This window comes from Phyllobates terribilis, unplaced genomic scaffold, assembly GCF_046119375.1.
Source record: "Phyllobates terribilis strain yellow unplaced genomic scaffold, ASM4611937v1 Scaffold_13__5_contigs__length_258822181, whole genome shotgun sequence".
NCBI lineage: Eukaryota > Metazoa > Chordata > Amphibia > Anura > Dendrobatidae > Phyllobates > Phyllobates terribilis.
In genome coordinates, this window is record NW_027362773.1 from 96,639,015 (window position 1) to 96,655,729 (window position 16,715).

Below are 16,715 nucleotides of genomic sequence, written 5' to 3' on the forward strand. Positions count from 1 at the left end.
ATCTTGTCTATATTTCTGATCACCTTGTGCTCTAGGCCATTAAAGTTTAATGAAAGATCATTTTAGGAATGGACAGGTTCATCAGCGATCTCTAATGCACCTTACATCTATCTCTCCATCGTATGCATCTCAGGATTAGTCTGCAGATAACCTGCTTGTGGTTGGCATCTATGTACGTTTTCTATATTTTTTCTTCGAGTCAAATTGGAAATTGCAAAAATGGTAATTGGGCAAGAAAAACAGGTTTAATAAAGTAGTATAGCCAATGACCTGGGCAGCTTCGCTATATAATATGTAGGAAAAACAAGGTCACATATCACTAGAAGGTCATCGTCTAGGCTTAGAACAATGAGACGCCCTCTGCTGTTTGAGTATCTGGGGTGAAAATAACTCCTAAAGTCAGAAAAACAGTAGGGAAAGAGTACTGTAAGAAGTTCAATATGGATGGGTGAAAGCCTACACAGGGTTAACTCAAATCTCCAAAATATCAAGAAAGAAGAAAATCTAAAAAAAGCTGCACTGCAAATATAATAAAACCACTTTGACACAGGGTTGATTATTAAAGTGCTGCTTTCATCATTTTTTCTATTTCTCCCGCAGTCAAAGCACTGGAAGTAACGACACGCCCAGCAGCCAAAATAAAGCGAGAGACAACACCGCCTGCAGTCGGTCAGAGTACCAGGAGTGAGAAAACCCCCTGAAGTAGGTCAGAGTACCGGGAGTGAGAACACCCCCTGCGGTCAGAGTACCGAGAGTGAGAACACCCCCTGCGGTCAGAGTACCGAGAGTGAGAACACCCCCTGCGGTCAGAGTACCTGGAGTGAGAACACTCCCTGCAGAGTACCTGGAGTGAGAACACTCCCTGCAGAGTACCTGGAGTGAGAACACCCCCTGCAGTCGGTCAGAGTACCGGGAGTGAGAACACCCCCTGCAGTCGGTCAGAGTACCGGGAGTGAGAACACCCCTGCGGTCAGGGTACCGAGAGTGAGAACACCCCCTGCGGTCAGAGTACCGAGAGTGAGAACACCCCTGCGGTCAGGGTACCGAGAGTGAGAACACCCCATGCGGTCAGAGTACCGAGAGTGAGAACACCCCCTGCGGTCAGAGTACCGAGAGTGAGAACACCCCCTGCGGTCAGAGTACCGAGAGTGAGAACACCCCCTGCGGTCAGAGTACCGAGAGTGAGAACACCCCCTGCGGTCAGAGTACCGAGAGTGAGAACACCCTCTGCGGTCAGAGTACCGAGAGTGAGAACACCCTCTGCGGTCAGAGTACCGAGAGTGAGAACACCCTCTGCGGTCAGAGTACCGAGAGTGAGAACACCCCCTGCGGTCAGAGTACCGAGAGTGAGAACACCCCCTGCAGAGTACCTACCTAGAGTGAGAACACCCCCTGCAGTCGGTCAGAGTACCGGGAGTGAGAACACCCCCTGCAGAGTACAGAGAGTGAGGACACCCCTGCAGTAGGTCAGAGTACCTGGAGTGAGAACACCCCCTGCAGTCGGTCAGAGTACCTGGAGTGAGAACACCCCCTGCAGAGTACAGAGAGTGAGGACACCCCTGCAGTAGGTCAGAGTACCTGGAGTGAGAACACCCCCTGCAGTCGGTCAGAGTACCTGGAGTGAGAACACCCCCTGCAGAGTACAGAGAGTGAGGACACCCCTGCAGTAGGTCAGAGTACCTGGAGTGAGAACACCCCCTGCAGTCGGTCAGAGTACCGGGAGTGAGAACACCCCCTGCAGAGTACTGAGAGTGAGGACACCCCCTGCAGTCGCTCAGAGTACCGGGAGTGAGAACACCCCCTGAAGTCGGTCAGAGTACCGAGAGTGAGAACACCCCCTGCGGTCAGAGTACCGAGAGTGAGAACACCCCCTGCGGTCAGAGTACCGAGTGAGAACACCCCCTGCGGTCAGAGTACCGAGAGTGAGAACACCCCCTGCGGTCAGAGTACCGAGAGTGAGAACACCCCCTGCGGTCAGAGTACCGAGAGTGAGAACACCCCCTGCGGTCAGAGTACCGAGAGTGAGAACACCCCCAGCGGTCAGAGTACCGAGAGTGAGAACACCCCCTGCGGTCAGAGTACCGAGAGTGAGAACACCCCCTGCGGTCAGAGTACCGAGAGTGAGAACACCCCCAGCGGTCAGAGTACCGAGAGTGAGAACACCCCCTGCGGTCAGAGTACCGAGAGTGAGAACACCCCCTGCGGTCAGAGTACCTGGAGTGAGAACACCCCCTGCAGAGTACCTAGAGTGAGAACACCCCCTGCAGAGTACCGAGAGTAAGGACACCCCCTGCAGTCGCTCAGAGTACCGAGAGTCAGAACACCCCCTGCAGTCGCTCAGAGTACCGAGAGTGAGAACACCCCCTGCGGTCAGAGTACCGAGAGTGAGAACACCACCTGCGGTCAGAGTACCGAGAGTGAGAACACCCCCTGCGGTCAGAGTACCGAGAGTGAGAACACCCCCTGCAGAGTACCTGGAGTGAGAACACCCCCTGCAGTCGGTCAGAGTACCGGGAGTGAGAACACCCCCTGCAGTCGGTCAAAGTACCGGGAGTGAGAACACCCCCTGCAGAGTACCGAGAGTAAGGACACCCCCTGCAGTCGCTCAGAGTACCGAGAGTGAGAACACCCCCTGCGGTTAGAGTACCGAGAGTGAGAACACCCCCTGCGGTCAGAGTACCGAGAGTGAGAACACCCCCTGCGGTCAGAGTACCGAGAGTGAGAACACCCACTGCGGTCAGAGTACCGAGAGTGAGAACACCCCCTGCGGTCAGAGTACCGAGAGTGAGAACACCCCCTGCGGTCAGAGTACCGAGAGTGAGAACACCCCCTGCGGTCAGAGTACCGAGAGTGAGAACACCCCCTGCGGTCAGAGTACCGAGAGTGAGAACACCCCCTGCAGAGTACCGAGAGTGAGGACACCCCCTGCAGAGTACCGAGAGTGAGGACACCCCCTGCAGAGTACCGAGAGCGAGGACACCCCTGCAGTCGGTCAGAGTACCTGGAGTGAGAACACCCCCTGCAGTCGGTCAGAGTACCGGGAGTGAGAACACCCCCTGAAGTCGGTCAGAGCACCGGGAGTGAGAACACCCCCCTGCAGAGTACTGAGAGTAAGGACACCCCCTGCAGTCGCTCAGAGTACCGGGAGTGAGAACACCCCCTGAAGTCGGTCAGAGTACCGAGAGTGAGAACACCCCCTGCGGTCAGAGTACCGAGAGTGAGAACACCCCCTGCGGTCAGAGTACCGAGAGTGAGAACACCCCCTGCGGTCAGAGTACCGAGAGTGAGAACACCCCCTGCGGTCAGAGTACCGAGAGTGAGAACACCCCCTGCGGTCAGAGTACCGAGAGTGAGAACACCCCCTGCGGTCAGAGTACCGAGAGTGAGAACACCCCCTGCGGTCAGAGTACCGAGAGTGAGAACACCCCCTGCGGTCAGAGTACCGAGAGTGAGAACACCCCCAGCGGTCAGAGTACCGAGAGTGAGAACACCCCCTGCGGTCAGAGTACCGAGAGTGAGAACACCCCCTGCAGTCGGTCAGAGTACCGAGAGTGAGAACACCCCCTGCAGTCGGTCAGAGTACCGGGAGTGAGAACACCCCCTGAAGTCGGTCAGAGCACCGGGAGTGAGAACACCCCCCTGCAGAGTACCGAGAGTAAGGACACCCCCTGCAGTCGCTCAGAGTACCGAGAGTGAGAACACCCCCTGCGGTCAGAGTACCGAGAGAGAGAACACCCCCTGCGGTCAGAGTACCGAGAGTGAGAACACCCCCTGCAGTCGGTCAGAGTACTGGGAGTGAGAACACCCCCTGCAGTCAAAGTAAAGAGAGTAAGGATACCCCTTGACACGGTACCGAGAGTGAGAACACCCCCTGCGGTCAGAGTAGCGAGAGTGAGAACACCCCCTGCGGTGAGAGTAGCGAGAGTGAGAACACCCCCTGAGGTCAGAGTACCATAAGTGAGAACATCCCCTGCAGAGTACCGAGAGTAAGTGTAACATCCCTGGCGGCGTTCTTGCATGGTGCACCACCTCCCACCATGCAAGACCGCAATCTTACCTGTCAGTCCATGCTGCACTCTTTGCTCCAGTACCTGCTCTATCCATGTCTCTTTTCAGATTGCTTAGGGCGTCGGCGCGGCTTTCTGCTCGTTTCTTATAGCTACTGTGTGCACAGTCCTAATGCGTCCCCAGCCTATTGCTGTGAGTCACTGGATACTTAAACCCCCTCCACCCAGTAGGAGCAACACCTTCACTCAGTTTGTCTTTGCAACTGAATTGCCAGGTCCTGTCCTGTATCTAGTCTGTTTCTGCCACCCTGGGGGCGGTATACCCATGCCTGTTACCTGTACTTGTGACTTTGGTCAGTTTCCGCCACCCTGGGGGCTGAGTTCCCAGGCTCGTTCCTATATCTTGTTCCTGGTTCAGATCCTGTCTGAACAGTGCCCTAGTCCGTTACCTGTTTGTCTCTATGTCTGTACCTTTCCCTTTTCCTGCAGTGTCTGAACCTGCACCTGACTCCAACTCGTTGTCTCTGTACTTCTGTTTGTGAGTTTTGTGTCCACTCGCTACATTGTAAGTACCTTGTGTGTATCTGGTTCTACTCGTTCTGTTTCCCTGCCTCCGTATTTACCTCCTGTGTTCTAGCTATCTTCCTGTATCTTCCAGTAAGTTCCATGTGAACAGAGCCCTGTCCTGTCTGCCTTCACCTTCTGCTCTGTTCTGCTCTGCTTGCTCACCGCTCCGGCGGTTCCGCTCTGCTCCGCTTGTTTACCGCACCTGCGGTTCCGCTCTGCTCTACTTGTTCACCGCTCCGGCGGTTCCGCTCTGCTCCGCTTGTTTACCGCTCCGGCGGTTCCGCTCTGCTCCGCTTGTTTACCGCACCTGCGGTTCCGCTCTGCTCTACTTGTTCACCGCACCTGTGGTTCCGCTCTGCTCCGCTTGTTTACCGCACCTGCGGTTCCGCTCTGCTCCGCTTATTCACCGCTCCAGCGGTTCCGCTCTGCTCCGCTTGTTTACCACACCTGCGGTTTTGTTCCGCTCTGCTTGCTCACCGCACCTGCGGTTTTGCTCCGCTCTGCTTGTTCACCGCACCTGCGGTTTTGCTCTGCTAGTCCACCGCACCTGCGGCTCTGTTCCTGTATCCCAGTCTGTACTGGTCCCTATCCAGCCTGCGTTCATACCTGCCAGTATCTGCCTGTCTGCATTCCAGTCGTGCCTGTCAGCACCCGCCTGTCTTCATACCAGCCGTGCCTGCTAGTACCCACCTGCCTTCATACCAGCCGTGCCTGCCAGTGCCCACCTGTCTGCATACCAGCTAACCTGCCTGTTCCTGCATTTCCTGGTGTGGGTCAACAGCTGTGACCGGGGTCTGACCTGGAGTAGCACCTGGTCCCTCTACTCTGTTCCTCCCTGGTTCACGGAGTCGACTGAGCCGCCGTGTGACCTTGGTCAGATCGGGTTGATACTTAGTTACGCCCCTCCAGGCACTCCTCGGTTCAAGGTACAGTGGGATCACTAATCACGCTCACGCCAGTCAGTCCGGGCGCGAGTGTAACAGTAAGGACACCCCATGCAGAGTACAGAGTGAGAACACCCCCCCCATGAGTACCGAGAGTGAGAACACCGCCTGCAGAGTACCGAGAGTGAGAACACCCCGTGAAGAGCACCGAGAGTGAGAACACCCCGTGAAGAGTACCGAGAGTGAGAACACCTCCTGCAGAGCACCGAGAGTGAGAACACCTCCTGCAGAGCACCGAGAGTGAGAACACCCCTTGCAGTCAAAGTACCTGGAGTGAGAACACCCCCTGCAGAGTACTGAAAGTGAGAACACCCACTGCAGAGTACCTGGAGTGAGAACACCCCATGCAGAGTACCTGGAGTGAGAACACCCCATGCAGAGTACCTGGAGTGAGAACACCCCATGCAGAGTACCTGGAGTGAGAACACCCCATGCAGAGTACCGAAAGTGAGAACACCCCCTGCAGAGTACCGATAGTGAGAACACCCCCTGCAGAGTACCTGGTTTGAGAACACCCCCTGAAGTCAGAGTACTGGTGTTGAGAACAGCACCATATATGCAGAGTACTGGCAGTGAAAACTGCCCCTCTGATCAGAATATTGAGGGGAAACTCACCCCCATGAAGTCAGAGTAGCTGCAATTAAACCACCTGGACAACGGATTGATTTGGGAGTGCTGCTCTGATATTTTTTTCTATTTCTCCTGTAGACAGAATATTGGGACTGAGGACATCTTTTGTAGTTAGAGTAAAGAAAATGAGAAAAACACCACATCCAGGCATTGTACTGGTGGAGAGATCAGTTCCCGGAGATCAGAGTATTAAGGGGGAACTCCCCGGCAGTCTGAGTACTACTCAGTTAAGTCAGACTATTGTGAATAAGAACAGTACCCTGAGGTCAAAGCACTGGGGGTATGAAGAGTCCCCAACAGTAAAAGCATCAGTGGGGAAGGGTGAGAAGAGCCCCCTGCAGTAAGACATGGGGGGGGGGGGGTGAGAAGAGCCCCCTGCATTCAGAGCATCGGGGGTGAGAACAGCCCCTGTCAGAAGGGTATAGCTGCATTGCTGTCCATCCTAAAGGATAAATGGAATAATTAATACAACGTTTTATACCACAAATCCCAATTCTGTGATACATGATTAATCGTCTTCGCTGATGATATCTTCGTACTGTGTATGCAAATATTTTTCTCTCCAATGGAAAATTTCTGCAATCTCGTCTATTTTCTTGTAGAGCGAGCGCGTTCTCTGACAGCTGCGTCCATCGTTACAACAAACAAGTGCTGTACCCTGGCGGGATCCGAGAGCGAGCATTGATTAGAGGTTAATTCCCTCATATTTCCTCCTGGGCAGCACAACGCCATTATTGCATACGGATTATGACAGGGATCATTTTAAGTAAACGAATTACACAAGAATCCAGAAATATCATCACTGGGGTCACATAGTAATACTGCACTATTTCAGAATCTTTTTGGTATCATCTTGTGCTAAGGTCACTACCTCCAATAAGTAGAGTCTGACCGAGGCAGATTGGTCTATACGGCCGCTGAAAAGATGGGACAGAGCAGAGCAAAGTCAACTAAGCTTGTAATGACCGCAGGTTGGTTCCATGGTCAGAAAAGAGAGAGCAAGATGGAAGGCTGTACGGCTGTGACATCTTGCTAAAATGAGACCCATGCATCAAAACATTATTTCCATTAATTGCAGGTTGAACTCTATGGCCAGTGAAGGGATAGTGGGATGCCAGAGGTAAAGCAACCATGGTTTTTTAAAGAGGTTGTCCGGTGAAAAGAAGTTATCAAACATCCACAGGACTGTTCATAACTTATGGATTGGTAAAGAACTAACTGCAAGAATCCCAGTCGATCACGAGCCTCAGATTGCAGGGCCGCAGAGCACCTCGGGGGGCGGAGACGTAGCACCTCGGGGGGCGGAGACGTAGCACCTCGGGGGGCGGAGACGTAGCACCTCACGGGGCGGAGACGTAGCACCTCACGGGGCGGAGACGTAGCACCTCACGGGGCGGAGACGTAGAACCTCACGGGGCGGAGACGTAGAACCTCACGGGGCGGAGACGTAGAACCTCACGGGGCGGAGACGTAGAACCTCACGGGGCGAAGACGTAGCACCTCACGGGGCGGAGACGTAGCACCTCACGGGGCGGAGACGTAGCACCTCACGGTGAGGAGACGTAGCACCTCACGGTGAGGAGACGTAGCACCTCAGGGTGCGGACACGTACTGTAGAACCTCAGGTTGTACAGGTTTGAATAAACTTGTACCATTTCTTAAAGATTAATTTATGTAGCCATAGTTGCCAAAGAGAACTCAGGGAAGAGGATGACAACCACCAAGCATCTCCATACAGAATGAGAACCACCACATAGGTTTGAGGATCAGTCAAGACTTCACCAGACCTGATTTTTTTTGCTTTTGGTGTAGTCTTTAATTATTTCTGAAGCACATGAACCTCTTTTTCTGCTTGAGATATGAAGTCTACATAAATATTCCAGCGATGTCCTGTGACGAAGACCCAAGAAATAGCTGTAAGCTTGGACGATGACCTCAATATTAAGCTTTGCCTTCATTAATCTCCTACCCTTCAAAAAGGTACAGTATATACTGTACTCTGAAGGTCAACCTCCCTGAACATTGCACGGGGCATCAGTGTCCTCCACTTTTACCTGTGGTCATATTACTAAATCTAAAGTAAAAGGAAAAATCTAGATGTCCCACCCAAGTCCCTTAATGTTTGTATCAGCATTAAGGGATAAAGTATAAGACAGCGCGTACTGTGGGATTACAGGTCTTGTAAGGGTATGATGTAGTGGAGGAATGAGTGACACATTGCAATGAGAAGATATCAGCTTGTAGGAGGTTCATGTATTGATGAGGAGTGTGTATTCAAGGCAGGTTTTCTCTCAACAGACAGATACCATCTTAAGAATGTAAAATCATAGATTGAGCAGGGACAGTCTGTGCCGAGCATCGCTAGGACTGCAATGCGGAGGCGGCATGTGAAATGAACACATTATGTTTCCCCCGGCATAGTCTATAAAGTTCCAGAACATATCACTCTCCTCGCTCACGGTGACAGGCAGACACGACACAAGTGCTTTATCTAATGCTGAGCCCCCTCCGTGGCACTTTATATATCGTGAGAGTATTTCAGGCTTCTTGGAGAGAGACGGCCCAATTAATGAAAAGAGACCAACTTGGCTTATGTTCCTGACACCAGCCGTGATGATAGGTAGTAAAGAGAACAATGCAGGAGGAGGAGGAGAAGAGAACGGGGGAGTAAAAGAGGCAGGCGAAAAATGGAAATGTACGTCAGAAAGACCAGAAGAGCGAGACCGAGATGGTACAGGAGGGACAGTCAAAATATACAACGACCAGAGGGATGTGAGCAATGGAAAATGAAGAAAAATCAGGAAAAGCAAGGTATAATGACCTGAGAAGCAAAAATGGGCAAAATGTATAACATAAGAGGGCACAATGCATAAGGACAGGAGGTAACAGGGCACAATGTATAAGGGTATAAGGTAAGAGAGCTCAATGTATACGGGTATAAGGTAAGAGGGCACAATGTATAAGGACATGAGGCAAGAGGGCACAATGTATAAGGACATGAGGCAAGAGGGCACAATATATAAGGGCATAAGGTAAGAGGGCACAATGTATAAGGATGTGAGGAAAGAGGGCACAATGTATAAAGATGTGAGGTACGAGGGCACAATGTATAAGGGTATAAGGTACAAGGGCACAATGTATAAGGGTATTAGGTAAAAGGGCACAATGTATAAGGATGTGAGGTAAGAGGGCACAATGTATAAGGGTATAAGGTAAGAGGGCACAATGTATAAGGGTATAAGGTAAGAGGGCACAATGTATAAGGGTATAAGGTAAGAGGGCAAAATGTATAAGGGTATAAAGTAAGAGGGCACAATGTATAAGGACGTGAGGTAAGAGGGCACAATGTATAAGGATGTGAGGTAAGAAGGACAATATATGGGTATAAGGTAAAAGGGCACAATGTATAAGGATATAAGGTAAGAGGGCACAATGTATAAGGGTATAAGGTAAGAGGGCACAATGTATAAGGGTATAAGGTAAGAGGGCACAATGTATAAGGGTATAAGGTAAGAGGGCAAAATGTATAAGGGTATAAAGTAAGAGGGCACAATGTATAAGGACGTGAGGTAAGAGGGCACAATGTATAAGGATGTGAGGTAAGAAGGACAATATATAAGGGTATAAGGTAAAAGGGCACAATGTATAAGGATATAAGGTAAGAGGGCACAATGTATAAGGGTATAAGGTAAGAGGGCACAATGTATAAGGACATGAGGCAAGAGGGCACAATGTATAAGGACATGAGGCAAGAGGGCACAATGTATAAGGACATGAGGCAAGAGGGCACAATGTATAAGGACATGAGGCAAGAGGGCATAATGTACAGTACAGACCAAAAGTTTGGACACACCTTCCCATTTTAAGATTTTTCTGTATTTTCATGACTATGAAAATTGTACATTCACACTGAAGGCATCAAAACTATGAATTAACACACGTGGAATTATATACTTAACAAAAAAGTGTGAAACAACTGAAAATATGTCTTATATTCTAGGTTCTTCAAAGTAGCCACCTTTTGCTTTGATGACTGCTTTGCACACTCTTGGCATTCTCTTGATGAGCTTCAAGAGGTAGTCACTGGAAATGGTTTTCACTTCACAGGTGTTCCCTGTCAGGTTTAATAAGTGGGATTTCTTGCCTTATAAATGGGGTTGGGGCCATCAGTTGTGTTGTGCAGAAGTCTGGTGGATACACAGCTGATAGTCCTACAGAATAGACTGTTAGAATTTGTATTATGGCAAGAAAAAAGCAGCTAAGTAAAGAAAAACAAGTGGCCATCATTACTTGAAGAAATGAAGGTCAGTCAGTGCGAAAAATTGCGAAAACTTTGAATGTGTCCCCAAGTGCAGTTGCAAAAACCATCAAGCGCTACAAAGAAACTGGCTCACATGAGGACCGCCCCAGGAAAGGAAGACCAAGAGTCACCTCTGCTTCTGAGGATAAGTTTATCTGAGTCACCAGCCTTAGAAATTGCAGGTTAACAGCAGCTCAGATTAGAGACCAGGTCAATGCCACACAGAGTTCTAGCAGCAGACACATCTCTACAACAACTGTTAAGAGGAGACTTTGTGCAGCAGGCCTTCATGGTAAAATAGCTGCTAGGAAACCACTGCTAAGGACAGGCAACAAGCAGAAGAGACTTGTTTGGGCTAAAGAACACAAGGAATGGACATCAGACCAGTGGAAATCTGTGCTTTGGTCTGATGAGTCCAAATTTGAGATCTTTGGTTCCAACCACCGTGTCTTTGTGCGACGCAGAAAAGGTGAACGGATGGACTCTACATGCCTGGTTCCCACCGTGAAGCATGGAGGAGGAGGTGTGATGGTGTGGGGGTGCTTTGCTGGTGACACTGTTTGGGATTTATTCAAAATTGAAGGCATACTGAACCAGCATGGCTACCACACCATCTTGCAGCGGCATGCTATTCCATGCGGTTTGCATTTAGTTGGACCATCATTTATTTTTCAACAGGACAATGACCCCAAACACACCTCCAGGCTGTGTAAGGGCTATTTGACCAAGTAGGAGAGTGATGGGGTGCTACGCCAGATGACCTGGCCTCCACAGTCACCAGACCTGAACCCAATCGAGATGGTTTGGGGTGAGCTGGACCGCAGAGTGAAGGCAAAAGGGCCAACAAGTGCTAAGCATCTCCGGGAACTCCTTCAAGATTGTTGGAAGACCATTTCCGGTGACTACCTCTTGAACCTCATCAAGAGAATGCCAAAAGTGTGCAAAGCAGTCATCAAAGCAAAAGGTGGCTACTGTGAAGAACCTAGAATATAAGACATATTTTCAGTTGTTTCACACTTTTTTGTTAAGTATATAATTCCACATGTGTCAATTCATAGTTTTGATGCCTTCAGTGTGAATGTACAATTTTCATAGTCCTGAAAATACAGAAAAATCTTTAAAATGTGAAGGCGTGTCCAAACTTTTGGTCTGGACTGTATAAGGATGTGAGGAAAGAGGGCACAATGTATAAAGATGTGAGGTACGAGGGCACAATGTATAAAGATGTGAGGTACGAGGGCACAATGTATAAGGGTATTAGGTAAAAGGGCACAATGAATAAGGATGTGAGGTAAGAGGGCACAATTTATAAGGGTATTAGGTAAAAGGGCACAATGTATAAGGATGTGAGGTAAGAGGGCACAATGTATAAGGGTATAAGGTAAGAGGGCACAATGTATAAGGGTATAAGGTAAGAGGGCACAATGTATAAGAGTATAAAGTAAAAGGGCACAATGTATAAGGACGTGAGGTAAGAGGGCACAATGTATAAGGGTATAAGGTAAGAGGGCACAATGTATAAGGACGTGAGGTAAGAGGGCATAATGTATAAGGATGTGAGGTAAGAGGGCATAATGTATAAGGATGTGAGGTAAGAGGGCACAATGTATAAGGATATAAGGTAAGAGGGCACAATGTATAAGGGTATAAGGTAAAAGGGCACAATGTATAAGGGTATAAGGTAAGAGGGCACAATGTATAAGGGTATAAGGTAAGAGGGCACAATGTATAAGGATATAAGGTAAGAGGGCACAATGTATAAGGGTATAAGGTAAGAGGGCACAATGTATAAGGATATAAGGCAAGAGGGCACAATGTATAAGGATATAAGGCAAGAGGGCACAATGTATAAGGATATAAGGCAAGAGGGCACAATGTATAAGAACATGAGGTAAGAGGGCACAATGTATAAGGACCTGCGGTAAGAGGGCACAGTGTATAAGGGTATAAGGTATGAGGGTATAATGTGTAAGGGTATAAGGTAAAAGGGCACAATGTAGGAGGACATGTGGTAAGAGGGCACAATGTATAAGGATAGGAGGTAAGAGGGCACAATGTATAAGGATAGGAGGTAAAAGGGCACAATGTATAAGCATAGGATGTAAGAGGGCACAATGTATAAGGATAGGAGGTAAAAGGGCACAATGTATAAGAACATGAGGTAAGCGGGCACAATGTAGAAGGACATGAGGTAAGCGGGCACAATGTATAAGGGCATGAGGTAAAAGGGCACAATGTATAAGGGCATGAGGTAAGAGAGCACAATGTATAAGGACATGAGGCAAGAGGGCACAATGTATAAGAGCATGAGGTAAGCAGGCACAATGTATAAGAACATGAGGTAAAAGGGCACAATGGTTGAGAACATGAGGTAAGAGGGCACAATGTATAAGAACATGAGGTAAGAGGGCACAATGTATAAGAACATGAGGTAAGAGGGCATAATGCATAAGGACAGGAAGTAAGAGGGCACAACTTATGAGGATATGAGGACACAATGTATAAAGGAATGAGGTAAGAGGGCACAATGTATAAGGATTTGAGGTAAGAGGGCACAATGTATAAGCACATGAGGTAAGAGAGCATAATGTTTAAGGACAGGAAGTAAGAGGGCAAAATGTATAAGGGTATAAAGTAAGAGGGCACAATGTATAAGCACAGGAGGTAAGAGGACACAACGTATAAGGACATGTTGTGAGAGGGCACAATGTATAAGGATATGAGGTAGGAGGTCACAATATATAAGGATATAAGGTAAGGGTTTAAAGTAAGAGGGCACAATGTATAAGGATATGAGGTAAGAGGGCACAATGTATAAGGATATGAGGTAAGAGGGCACAATGTATAAGGGTATAAAGTAAGAGGGCACAATGTACAAGCACAGGAGGTAAGAGGGGCACAATGTATAAGGACATGATGTGAGAGGGCACAATGTATAAGGATATGAGGTAAGAGGTCACAATATATAAGGATATAAGGTAAGAGGGCACAATGTATAAGGACATGAGGTAAGAGAGCATAATGTATGAGGATATGAAGAGGGGGGAACAATGTATGAAGATATGAGGCAAGAGGACACCATGTATAAGGATGTCAGAAAAGAGGGATGAGGATATAATGTAGATGTTGGGACATTACCAGGAGTAGAAATTAGAACCGAGTTAGTAGTGTGGGAGTTGGGTTTTTATGGACAAGTGGTACCGATATTTTAGTATGTAAATTCAGAGTGCAAACTGGTTATAATTTAATTGTGGGGATATAAGGAGCAGGGTTTTGATATAACGGGATAACACATTACCCATAGTCGCATTACCTGCACTGACCGCCACCGGCTTCTCCAGAAGGAACACAGTCTGCTTCCAGTGGGTCCTGGTACATGTGGGGCCGGTGGAAAATGACACCTAATGACGCAGATTGGGAGCAGCACTTGTAATATCATGCTACATTACTTTATTACATGAAATGCTTACAACAACAAAATGCACCTCATCCGCACACAGCCCGGGGCAGGCGGCACAGCACAACCACGCTTATAATTAATTTACACTCGTGTCTGATGTACTTACTGGTGTATGACAATCCTTCTCAAAGAACATGTCAAAATATCCTGCGACGGCCTGGAAGAGGGAAACAGGAGACAATCAGTCGCTGATGGTAACTGAACCCCATCTAATAATACAAGCTTCTATTCTGTATCAGGATACCCCCTCACACATGTCCTAGTATATGAATCGTCCACCTTTGACCAGTCTGACCAGTATATTCCTGGATACTGGTGCCAAATTGACCAATGTATAATATGCAAGACCTAAGTGCTATAAATGGCACCACATAGATGTGGGCCCTGATATGTTTTTCCAGATCGATGTTGTGTGTGTATGTATGAATCAATGTATATGTATATATATATACACATACACACAGTCATAGACGAAAGTGTTGGCACCCTTAAAACTGTTCCAGAAAATGAATTATTTCTCTCAGAAAATTGCAATTACATGTTTTGTTATACACATGTTTATTTCTTTTGTGTGTATTGTAACAACACAAAAAAAAAGTGAAAAAATAAAAGAGGAAAGAAAAGGCAATTTGGACATAATTTCATACAAAACCCCAAAAATGGGCCGGACAAAATTGTTGGCAGCCTCAAATTAATATTTGGTTGCACACCCTTTGGAATAAATAACTGCAATCAATCACTTCTTATAACCCTCAACAAGCTTCTTACACCTCTCAACTAGAATTTTGGACCACTCTTTTGCAAACTGCTCCAGGTCTCTCATATGTGAAGGCGTCTTCTCCCAACAGCAATTTTAGGATCTCTCCGCAGGTGTTCAATGGGATTTAGATCCGGATTCATTGCTGCCGCTTCAGAACTCTCCAGCGCTTTGTTTCCATCCATTTCTGAAGGCTTCTTAGTTTGGGGTCATTGTCCTGCTGGAAGACCCATGACTTAGGATACAAACCCAGCTTTCTGACACTGGACACTACATTGTGACCCATAATCCATTGATAATCTTCAGATTTCATGATGCTTTGCATAAAGTCAAAGGCACCCAGTGCCAGAGGCAGCAAAACTACCTCAAAAATTTTTTGAACCTCCACCATATTTGACTGTAGGTACTGTGTTCTTTTCTTTGTAGGCCTCATTCTGTTTTCGGTAAACAGTAGAATGATGTGCTTTACCAAGAAGCTCTATCTTGGTCTCATCAGTCCACAAGACACTTTCCCAGAAGGATTTTGGCTTACTCACATACATTTTGTCAAACTGCAGTCTAGCTTTTTTAGGTCCCTGTGTCGGAAGTGGGGTCCTCCTGGGTCTCCTGCCATAACATTTCATTCAAATGTTGACGGATAGTTTATGTTGACACCGATGCACCCTAACCCCTGCAGCACAGCTTGAATTTCTTTGGCACTTGATTGGGGCTGCTTATCCACCATTCGGACTATCCTACGTTGCAACCTTTCATCAATTTTTCTCTGCCATCCACATCCAGGGAGATTATCTACAGTGCCTTGGGTTGTAAACTTCTTAATTATGTTGTGCAGCATGGACAAAAGAACATCAAGATCTCTGGAGATGGACTTGTAACCTTGAGATTGTTGATATTTTTCAACAATTTTGGTTCTCAAGTCCTTAGACAGGTCTCTTCTCCTCTTTCTGCTCTCTATGCTTAGTGTGGCACACACAAACACACAATGCAAAGATTGAGTCAACTTCTCCCCCTTTTATCTGGTTTTAGGTGTGATTTTCATATTGCCCACACCTGTTATTTGCCACAGGTGAGTCTGAATGAGCATCACATGCTTGAAATAAAGTTGTTTACTAGTGATGAGCGAACGTGCTCGACTAGCATGTTCGGATGTTATCAGAGTATCTTGGGCATGTTCGGATAATATATTCAAGTCCCTGCGGCTGCATGTGTTGCAGCTGCTAGACAGCAGCAACACATGCGCGGATTGCTTAACAAACAGGCAATCCCCGCAAGTGTTGTGGCTGTCTACAAGCCGCAACACATGCAGCCAAAGGGACTCGAACATATTATCCGAGCACACCAAAGATACTCGGATAACATGTGAGCGTGCTGTGATAACACGTTATTTGAGCACGTTCGCTCATCACTATGATTTACCCCCAATTTTGGAAATGTGCCAACAATTTTGTCCAGCCCATTTTTGGGGTTTTGTGTGAAATTATGTCCAATTTGCCTTTTTTTCTTTGTGTTTTTTGTGTTGTTCCAATACACACAAAAGGGAATAAACATGTGTAATAAAACATGTAATTGCAATAGATTTCTGGGAGAAATACTTCATTTTCTGGAACAATTTCAAGATTGCCAACTAGTGTTGAGCGAGTATGTTCTATTAACCCTTTCGCCGAGTATGCTCGGGCCGAGCTCCGAGTATTTATAGCTGCTCGGTGATATGTTTGAATCGCTTCCGTGTGCATGATTTGCGACTGTTTGACAGTTTTATTACATGTGAGGAATGTCTATTTCTTACACATTCCTCACATGTAATAAAGCTGTCAAACAGTTTCAAATCATGCACATGGGAGCGATTCAACCATATCACCAAGCAGCTGTAACTACTCGGAGCTCGGCCCGAGCATACTCGGACAGAACATACTCGCTCAACCCTAGTGCCAACGCTTTTGGCCACAACTGTATGTAGAGGTGTTATCGATCATTGTACAGGAGGAAGAGGTGCACTGTGACATCACCCATTGTGAATGGTGGATTCTGTGTTGTCTACTATATACAGACG

The 16,715-nt window shown here is 47.7% G+C and overlaps 1 protein-coding gene across 2 annotated transcripts in view; it reads right to left on the reverse strand.

The window, feature by feature from the left end:
* Positions 1–16,715, reverse strand: part of PRMT3 (protein arginine methyltransferase 3) — a 178,045-nt gene that overhangs the window by 2,568 nt on the left and 158,762 nt on the right. For both annotated transcript variants that reach the window (XM_073658227.1, XM_073658228.1), the window contains 2 exons: positions 14,015–14,065; positions 13,762–13,849 (listed from right to left, as the gene is read on the reverse strand). In XM_073658227.1, coding sequence (XP_073514328.1) covers positions 13,762–13,849; positions 14,015–14,065 — 139 coding nt within the window. The remainder of the gene's footprint in view (positions 1–13,761; positions 13,850–14,014; positions 14,066–16,715) is intronic.